This window comes from Nicotiana sylvestris, chromosome 6 (genome assembly GCF_000393655.2).
Source record: "Nicotiana sylvestris chromosome 6, ASM39365v2, whole genome shotgun sequence".
Classification (NCBI taxonomy): domain Eukaryota; kingdom Viridiplantae; phylum Streptophyta; class Magnoliopsida; order Solanales; family Solanaceae; genus Nicotiana; species Nicotiana sylvestris.
Window position 1 is genome coordinate 5,271,894 of NC_091062.1, and position 10,494 is coordinate 5,282,387.

Sequence of the window (10,494 nt, forward strand, 5' to 3'; positions counted from 1 at the left end):
ACCATTGACTCGGAATACTTCATTGTTTTTGTTCTTCAAGTCTAATGCACCAAAAGGAGTCACACCTATAATTTCAGAAGGACCACTCCATTTAGATTTTAGCTTCCCGAGAAACATCCTCAACCTTGAGTTAAATAACAATACAAGATCGCCCATCTTGAACTCTTTGTTCCAAACGTATTTGTCATGAAGATATTTCATCTTTTCTTTGTAAAACAATGAGCTTGCATAAGCATGGTGCCAAAACTCATCCAATTCATTCAAATGTGAAACCCTCAAGTTAGCGGCTACATCCCAATCAAGATTCAACTTCTTTAGAGCCCACATGGCCTTGTGCTATAGTTCCACCCAAACATGAGAACCATTTCCGAACACCATCTTGTATGATAACATTCTGATAGGTTTTTTCTAAGCTATCTGATATGTCCTTAATGCATCATCAAGCTTCTCAGACCAATCCATTTGATTAACATTACTATTTTGGACAAGATACTCTTTATCTCCTGGTTGGAGACTTCCACTTGTCCACTATCTTGTAGGTGATAGGGAGTCATGACTTTGTGAGTAACACCATACTTGAAAAGTAAAGTGTCGAAAGCCTTATTGCAACCCCATCGCTTATAATTGCACGTGGACTACCAAGCCTTGTGAAAATATTCTTCTTCAAGAAAGCCACCACACTTCTCGCCTCATTGTTGGGTAAAACAACAACCTCAACCCATTTGGACACGTAATCCACCATGACCAAGAGTCAATACCCCACACATCGAAAATATTAATCTCTAAAACGGTTGTGAGGGACATTTCATTTTTTTAGATTCCAGCGGCCCGTTGACATTGATCACATCTTTTTACTAACTCACTTGCATCCTTGTAAAGAGTGGGATAATTGAAACCACAACTAAGAACTTTGACCACCATTCTTGCTCCACCATGATGACCACCATATGGCGAAGAATGGCAAGCCCTAAGAATTTCACTTTTCTCTTCTTCTAGTATACATTTTCTAATCACCCCATCCATACAAATCCAGAAAAGGTATGATTCATCCCAATAATAATCTTGACAATTCCGTTTGAGCTTCTTCCTTTGGCTTGAAGAGAATTCATCCGGAATGATTCCACACACAAAACAATTCGCTAGATCCACGAACCGTGGCACCTCTTTCATTGAAATTGCCAAGAGTTGCTCATCTGGGAAGGAGTCATTGATTTCAAGGCCATCATGCAGCCTCCCCTCTTCCTTCAAATTAGACAAGTGGTCTGCCACTTGGTTTTCACAACCTTTCATATCTTGGATGTCAATATCAAATTCTTGCAATAAGAGCACCTATCTCAGCAACCGAGCTTTAGAGTCCTTTTGGCTAATAAGATATCGAAGCACCACATTATCCATGTGGATAATGACCTTTGCACCCATCAAGTATAGGCGGAACTTCTCAATTGCAAACATAATGACAATGATCTCTTTCTCCGTAAAAACATAGTTGACTTAGACACTATTCATGGTTTTACTAGCATAGCAGACCGGATGAAGAATTTTGTTAATGTGTTGACCCAAAATAGCCCCAACCCCTACCTCTCTTGCATCACATATGAGTTCAAACGGGACACTTCAATTTGGAGCGGTGATATGGAAGTAGTTGTCAACTTGAGCTTCAACAATTCAAAAGCTATCATACAATCATAATTGAAGTTAAACTTAGCATCCTTCTCAAGAAGCTTGCACAACGGGTTCACCACCTCAGAGAAGTCTTTGATGAAGTGTTGATAAAAACCCGCATGTCCTAAGAAACTCCGCACACCCTTCACCGAAGTTGGAGGTGGAATTTTAGAGATCACCTCAGTCTATGCTTTGTGAACTTCAATTTCGTTCTTTGAGATTTTGCAGCCAAGGACAATGTCTTTCTCGACCATGAACCGACATTTCTCCAAATTAAGCACCAAATTTGTTTCTTTACATCTAGACAACACTTTATCTAAATTTGCAAGACAATTATCGAAATAATTTCCAACCATCGATAAGTCATCCATGAAAACTTTAAGTTAGTCATCCACCATGTCTGTGAAAATAGCCATCAAACACCTTTCAAAAGTCATCGGTGCATTACACAAACCAAATGGCATCCGCTAGAAAGCAAAAGTACCATACGGACATGTAAAGATTGTTTTCTATTGATATTCCGGAGCAATGAGAATTTGGTTGTAGCTCGAGTATCCATCAAGAAAGCAATAGAAAGCACGGCCGGCCAATCTATTGAGCATTTGATCTACGAAAGGAAGTAGAAAGTGATCCTTCCTTGTGATTTTGTCTAGCTTGGGATAGTCCATACACACCCTCCAACCGGTCACCGTTCTTGTAGGAATCAACTCATTCTTGTCATTAGTGGCCACCATCATGCCCCTTTTCTTTGGGACACATTGAACCAGAGAAGTCCACGAGCTATCAGAGATAGGGTAGACAACCCTCGCATCCAACAACTTGATAATCTCCTTTTTGTCAACATCTTTCATAGCCTCATTGAGTCTCCTTTAATTTTCAATAGATAGTTTGGCGCCATCCTCCAACTTGATCTTATACATGCAAAATTCGGGACTTATCCCCTGGATATCCGTCAATGTCCACCCAATAGCCTTCTTCCTCTTTTGTAGCACCGCCAATGTGGAATCTACCTGCATGTTAGTGAAACAAGAGGAAATAATAACTAGTGAAGTAGAACAAGGACCAAGAAATTTATACCGAAGATGTGGAGGCAATTGCTTCAACTCCAAGGTAGGAGGCTCTTTAATGGAAGACTTTGTAGGAAGAGTTGTCATATTTTCAAGATTCAAGGATAATTTTCGGGGTACATAGTTGTAAGACCCCATTCCTTGCAAAGAGTTCACACATTCCATGAATCCATCCATCTCGTCATCATCAAAGTTGAGCAAGACGGCCTAAAATATATCACCAACATTAATTGTGGCACTTGATTCATCTACAATAACATCGGTCACCAAGTCTACAAAAGAACACACCTCATTTCTATTTGGTTGTCGCATGGACTTACACACATCGGATACTACTTTTTCATCACCAACGCGAAAGGTCAGTTCTCCAGCTTCTACATCACAAAGAGCTTTCCCCATTGCAAGGAAAGGTCTCCCAATAATAATCAGCACTTCATAATCAACCTCTCAATCTAGAATGACAAAATCCGTCAGAAGAATGAATTTATCAACACGAACCAAAGCATCTTCAATTACACCCAGAGGCCTCTTCATGGTACAGCCGGTCATTTGCAGTCTCATAGAGGTGGGTCTTGGCTACCCGATTCCCAAAGTCTTGAAAATTGAATAGGGCATCAAATTGATACTTGCCCCAAGATCACAAAGAGCTTTAGCAAACTCGGCACTTCCAATTGTACAAAGAATCTTGAAAGCACCGGGATCCTCCAACTTAGGAGCCATTAAATGCAACAATTGTACTCACTTAATGAGGAACTTTGATGGTTTCAAAATTCATTGACCGCTTCTTTATCACAAGATTCTTCATAAACTTTGCATAATCGGGCATTTATTCCAAAGCTTCAACTAATGGCACATTGATCGAGAGACTCTTCATCATTTGAATGAATTCTTGAATTAATTCGCACCATTTTGCTTGGCAAGTCTTTGAGGGTATGGAGGTGGAGGATTAGACAATGGTCCCTTAGCCTTTTGTACTACTAGCTCGAATATGTCATTAATGTGTTCCCTAGACGCGTTCATCTCCTCTTAAGTCTCTTCCACACTATCATCAATATCAATTCAAACTTTATCATTAGGTTGCACTACATTGTTTAGGAGCTCCTCTTCTTGCATCACTTGATCGTCATCAACAAGTTGCCTTTGACTTGAGGTGGGTGCATTCCCACCCCTTCCACTTCTTATGATAACCACAATGTCATGCCCCATGTTGTTTCCACCCTTTGGGTTTACCACCGTGTCACTTGGTAGAGCCCCCTTAGGACGAGAATTTATAGCTTGAGAGATTTGGCCCATTTAAACCTCTAGGTTGTGGATTGATGTGTTGTGTGAGGCAAGTTGGGCATCCGAATCGGCATTCTTTTCCATCATTTTTTAACATACTTTCAGTATGCCTCATCTCATAGTTTGAAGAACTTGAACTATAGGAAGTATAAGGAAGTGGGTTTCTCGGTTGTTGGTACATCGTGGGCCTTTGAAAACCCGACCCTCGGTTACCTCGATTGTTGCTCAATCTGCCTAGATTGTTACCTCCCCAATTTCCTTGGTTGTTTCCACTCTAATTTCCTTGATTGTTCTTGTTATGCCAATTTCCTTGATTGTTGCCTCATCTCCAATTTCATTGATTTTTAGAATTCTAATTGCCATGATTGTTTTTAGGTCGCATTGTTGTTGGCTTGGGCCTTGGAAATCGTTACTTTGTCCTTGAAAATTATTCACATATTGCACATCCACTTCTTGTTCATTATAGGAATCATCTTGCTCAAAACTACCATCTTCTTGCACATAGTTCTCCACTCAATTTTGCACTTGTTGACCCTTCGTCCTCTTCTTGTTCACCATCATGTTCATTTCGTTCCATAGAATTGACTTTCTTGGGATTCTGCACTTGATTTAGTTGGGTCTTTGCTAGTTGAGTGTAACGACCCGACCTATTATTTTGAGAAATTAAGCTTTGTTCAGCGGTATAAGGTCTGGAACAACTTCATAATATGAGTATCAACTTGTGTGTATGATGGAATTCAGTTAACGGATGGTTTAGAGCCAAATTGGAAGAAGGAATCTAGTTTCGGAAGTTTGAACGGTGAAAATTTGACCGGAGTTGGACTTTTGAGTAAACGGCCCCTGAATGAATTTTTGATGTTTCCAACAGCTTCGTATGGTGATTTTGGACTTAGGCGCACGTCTGGATTCGGATTGGGAGGTCCGTAGGGTAAATTGAGGCATTTCGGCAAAAGTTGGAAAAGTTGAAGTTTGGAAAATGGAGAAGTTTGACCCATAGTTGACTTTTCTGATATCGGGGTCGGAATGTAATTCTGAGAGTTGGATCAGCTCCGTTATGTCATTTTGGACTTGTCTGCAAAATTTGGCATCATTCCGGATTGATTTGATAGGTTTCAGCATGAGTTTAGAAATTTAAAGATTTGAAAGTTCATAAGTTCGATTTATGGTTTGATTCATTGTTTTGGTGTTGTTTTATGTGATTTGAAACCTCGAACGAGTCCGTGTTAGGTTATATGACTTGTTTGTGTGATTAGGCGGGATCCCGGGACCCTCGGATGTGTTCCGGATGGGCTACAGATCATTTTTCTCCTATTTTGAACTGTTGTTTTACTGCTTCTGATATCCTTCCTCGCGATCGCGAACAGCCTCTCGCGTTCGCAATGCATTGTTGCTGACCACCACAAAATCCTTCTTCGCGTTCACATCCCCCTGCATTCTCCTTCTTCGCGTTCGCGTCTCTCCCTTCGCGTTCGCGAAGCCTTGCATTTTTCTTCTCCGCGTTCGCGAGCTCATCATTACGTTCGCGATGAGCAACCTGGGCAGCCTTAATTTTTCTTCTTCGAGAATGCGGTCCTCTCTTCGCGTTCGCGATGCATAAAATTCTGGGCAGACAGAATATATCCCAAAGTCGAGGGTTTCACCATTTTCACCATATTTTGACTTCTAGAGCTTGGTTCTTGGCGATTTTTGGTGGGATTTTCATGTAATTTGATTGGTTAAGTGTTCTTCAACTATAATTAAATACATTCCATGAATTTGTATTTATTTTTATCATTTAAATTGTGTTTGGGGTTGGGGAAGGAGTTGGTTTTTGAAGAAAAATTCTAAAACAAAAAATCGTGATTTGAGGGACCAAATGGTATCGAAATTTGATAAAATTTTTATTGTTGAACTCGTATCGGAATGGGTATTCAATTTTTGTAAAATTTGTTGGGTTCCGAGGTGCGGGCTTGAGGGTCGACTTTTGGACCGATTTTTAGAATTGTTAAAGATTGAAACATTTATAATCCGGAATAGTTCCTTATGTGTTTTAATTATGCTTTGAAGTCATTTTGGGTTGGATTTGAGCTGTCCGGAGGTCTTTCACCCGAGAAGTGCATTTTAGAGTATCGGTTTGTCGTATTTGAGGTAAGTATCTTGCCTAACCTTGTGTGGGGGACTTCCCCTTAGGATTAGAGTCTTCTATGCTAATTGTAGTCCGTGCATGTGAGGTGACGAGTGTGTTCTCGGACTTATTTGCGGGAATTTGCTCTAGGATTCTTCGGACCTTATGTTTATTATGTGAAGAGTAGTCTGTTATAATTGGTTTTCCTAATTGCTTAAACTGCCTCTATATGCTTCATATGATGTTATCAGCTTTCCTCTAATTCTACATGTTACATTGACCCTTAATTGCTTTAACTGAAGTAATTGTCTTCCTTATTGTTTGGATAATCCTTAATTGTAAGTTCCTCTGTGACTTCTTGCAAATATGTTACATGTCCAATTGTTGTGGTTACCGGTGTAGCTATCACGTGCTTATTATGTCTTGTTATTTTGTTGAGGTTATTTGATTCTTAGTTTCCCGTGACCCTTATTATGTACTGACTCCCTTGCAAGGGCGTTATTGTTTCTGTTGTTGACTCCCTTGCCGGGACGTTATTGTTTTCATTGTTGATTCCCTTGCCGGGACGTTATTGTTTCTGTTGTTGACTCCCTTGCCGGGATGTTATTGTCTTATATTGTTGACTCCCTTGCCGGAATGTTGTTGTTTCTACTATTTGGGTGAGGAGGAGTGATAAGGCACGAAGGGTGATTCCGTGCACATGTACATTTATATTGATTGGGCTGTAGTGCGGGATACCAAGAGATCCCTAACATATATATTGAGGATACCAAGAGAACCTCGGGATACCAAGAGATCCCTAGTACATATATTGAGGATACCAAGAGATCCTCGGGATACCAAGAGATCCTAGTGCATATATTGAGGATACCAAGAGATCCCTAGCACATATATTGAGGATACCAAGAGATCCTCGGGATACAAGAGATCCTAGTGCATATATTGAGGATACCAAGATATCCTCGGGATACCAAGAGATCCCTAGTGCATATATTGAGGATACCAAGAGATACCTAGTACATATATTGAGGATACCAAGAGATCCTTAGTGCATATATTGAGGATATCAAGAGATCCTTGGGATACCAAGAGATCATTAGCACACATATTTACGTTTGGGACTACGGGACGATATCGTGGGAGATCCCCTATTAAACTCATTGTGTTTTGAGCTGATGTTTTCATTGATTCTATCCGTGTGCTAACATTACGGGTGTTGTCCGTTCCATTCCTTATACTTACTAGTTGGTACGAATTTTGTTAGGACACTTGCACAAACATACACGTAGTTAATCACCCTTATCGAGTAGGAGGCTCTTTGAGATTTCTGAGTATAGACGCACTCCTTTTTTATCTTCTTTCCATGTGAGAATGACTCTTTGGGCACGTGAGTTGTCAGTGTGATGATGAGGGGTGATGAGGGCATAGGATGCTAAGTGTTAGGGTTCATGTATTAAGATTCGTATTGCATGATTATGAGATGAGGTGTCACAGGGTGACTTAAATTCGGAGGATTTTCTTCTTTTAGTAAAGATTATAATGGAAACATTATTTTGAAAGAAAACCCTTTTGAAAAGGACACTTATTTGTAGGAAGTATAGCTCAAACCAATTTTTATTACATGAAAAGAGTTTGATTATTTGATTGATACTTGCTGGTTAAGACTCAAGGGGAGGGATGTCGTAGTTGTAGAGTTATGATTTGCCCTTACTGTATTTGTTAGTCGAGTTGGGTTGTATTTACTTTGTTCACTTTTAGGAGCTTTATTATGGTTTTTCCATTGTACTCGTTGTTACCTTTACTTATTGTATCTTCTTGTATTGTTAGAAATATTGCTTAGTCTTTATATAGATATCATGTTTGGTTCTATCTATACTTATACTTGTTCTGCTTATTAGACCAGTAGGTGTCATGACCGTTCCTCGTCACTACTCCACCGAGGTTAGTCTTGATACTTACTGGGCATCACCGTGGTGTGTTCATACTACTCTTCTGCATATTTTTTTGTGCAGATCCAGGTATCCTTTGTTAGTAGCAGTGCGGATTCTTGCCGAGGAGACTCAAGGTAGTCCTGTTGCTGCGTTCGCAGGCTTCGGAGTCACCTTCCTATTTTATATTCACATTGTTGTACTTATTTCCATATGTTTTGTTTAGAAGTTGTAGCGAAACTTTGTAGAGCTTATGACTTGTACTACTGGGTTTTGGGGAGTTGTTTATTCTATAAAGGATTCATCTCAGAAGAATTCTAGCTGTTATTAGTTATTATTGTTATTCCACATTTTAGTAGGCTTACCTAGTCTTTAAGACTAGGTGCCATCACAAAACCCAACGGAGGGAAAATTGGATCGTGACATTGAGTCATGGTAGTTGTCAATTTGGCAATTATTAATGAAGATGGATCATATTTGGATCACCTTGTGGAACATTGGTCCAAGATTGCCAAGCCGACGATGTTTCTGCCATCTCATCCAAAATCTCACACGCCTCTGCATAAGGCATAGTCATGAAGTTCTCACTGGCAAGTTTATTCACTACACATTATTTATTGTGTTAATCCCACGATAGAAGGTTTGTTGAATCATGTTTTACATCATATTGTTGTTGTGACATTACTTAACCATTGGTCTATAGCGTTCCCGTATCTCATGTAGTGGTTCATTCGGCTCTTTCTTGAATGCTAAGATCTCATCTCGAAGTATAGCTATGTGCCCGGAAGAGAAGAACTTCGAAATAAACTTTTCCGCCAACTCATCCCAAGTGTGAATTGAATGGTTCAGCAATCATTCCAACCAATCTAATGCTTTTCCCTATAGAGAGAAGGGAAAAAGCCTTAGCCTCAATGCATCCTCGGAGACATTTGTTTGCTTGCTCCCCCAACAAGTATCCACAAACCCCTTCAAATGTTTATATGTATTTTGAGTTGGAGCACCACTGAAGAAACCCCATTTCTCAAGAAAAGTGAGAATCACATTGATGATTTGGATGTTGCCCGTCCTAATACAGGGAGGGACTATTGCACTTGCATATCATTCATTGGGTAATATCCGGTGTGGAGTCGCTCGTGGTGGAGGTGTGGGTGAAATAGGCACATTGTCATGAGGCACCCAGCCTCTCTGATTGGCTTGTGGCTCATGAGTTACCTCCTCTACTTGCTCGTTCTCCGTATCCAAATCCCCTGAAGGCAAATTTCCAAGCTCATTGTTCGCCATGGTTGTACCTACGATTTCTCACACAAGTTAATAACACGAAGGAAAAGAAGATATTCTAAAAACAAACCCAAATATATAGTTAACACCGTTTTAATTTCTTGGCATCAGCGCTAAAAATTGATCCACGTCCAATATGCACTCAATAGTGAGTGGAAATAGTTGTTGGGAGAATAGTACCCAACAAGAGTTGGGGTCGATTTCCACAGGGAGGGTGTTAGGAGTATACACTTGAAGCAAGCGAATGGATTAGCTAAATTTTCACTTACACAAAAAGTTTTGATTTCTATTTCTACTATTACTGTAACAATTATAAGCTAAAGAAAAGAAACTAGAAAGGAACGATTGTTTTTAGTGTTTTTCCAAATAGTTAAAAACCCTAAGAATGTGACCATGACCTAGGTGTTCGCCCAATGGGTTAAATAGGTTAATACTTGTTTTATTGACTGGGGTGTATTATAACTCTCAACTCTACGTTACCCACTCAATATCTCTCGGTCAAAGAGCGATTTTGCCCATTTTGGCTTTCTCAAGTTCAAATTGGTATCAAACAAAATAGTAAATATGAGCTTAAGTCGAGTTCTTACTATCTCTTGTTTAAACCATTTAATTAGGCTAATCAAACTCTCAATTAACCCAATTCCTTGTTAGCCAAGTTATCCTAGACTAGGTCCCTCTTTCTCAAGTAGAGATTAAGTGAAAAAGGATTGAATCAATTTTTGCAACCATTAATTCTAAAATTGAAGCATGAACTAGGATAAATAACCAATACCCAATCATAAACAAGTATTAAATTAAGTACCCATAAGGTTTAGACGATCCAACCCTAGTAAAAATCTATCTATTCATAGTGGAAATTTAAGATAAAGAAGAAATGCAAATAAAACTCATATTCAAAGGTAAATTGATGAAATATAATTTTTAAACACTAAAATAATCAAAAACATCCTAAAATGGAAAAATGTAACGGCTACAACAGCTCAAACTACGAAACTTGACCTAAAAATGTGAAACTCGTCTATTCATAATGGGCCAAAATTTGCTGACAAAAATGCCCCTCAGGAGGTTATGCGGCCTCACAATTCCATGTGGGGTCCGCAGATTTCTTCAATTGGCAGGAGGTTGGATTCTGCAACCGCACATTTTTGGACTGTAGTTGCGAAGTATCTTCTGT

The 10,494-nt window shown here is 39.5% G+C and overlaps 1 protein-coding gene across 1 annotated transcript; it reads right to left on the minus strand.

The window, feature by feature from the left end:
- Positions 1-408: 408 nt before the first annotated feature.
- Positions 409-2,513, minus strand: LOC138870208 (uncharacterized). Its single transcript, XM_070148000.1, has 3 exons — positions 2,337-2,513; positions 864-1,329; positions 409-503 (listed from the first exon to the last, which is right to left on the minus strand). Exons 1-3 carry the CDS (start codon positions 2,511-2,513, stop codon positions 409-411), a joined length of 738 nt encoding a protein of 245 aa, XP_070004101.1.
- Positions 2,514-10,494: the final 7,981 nt, after the last annotated feature.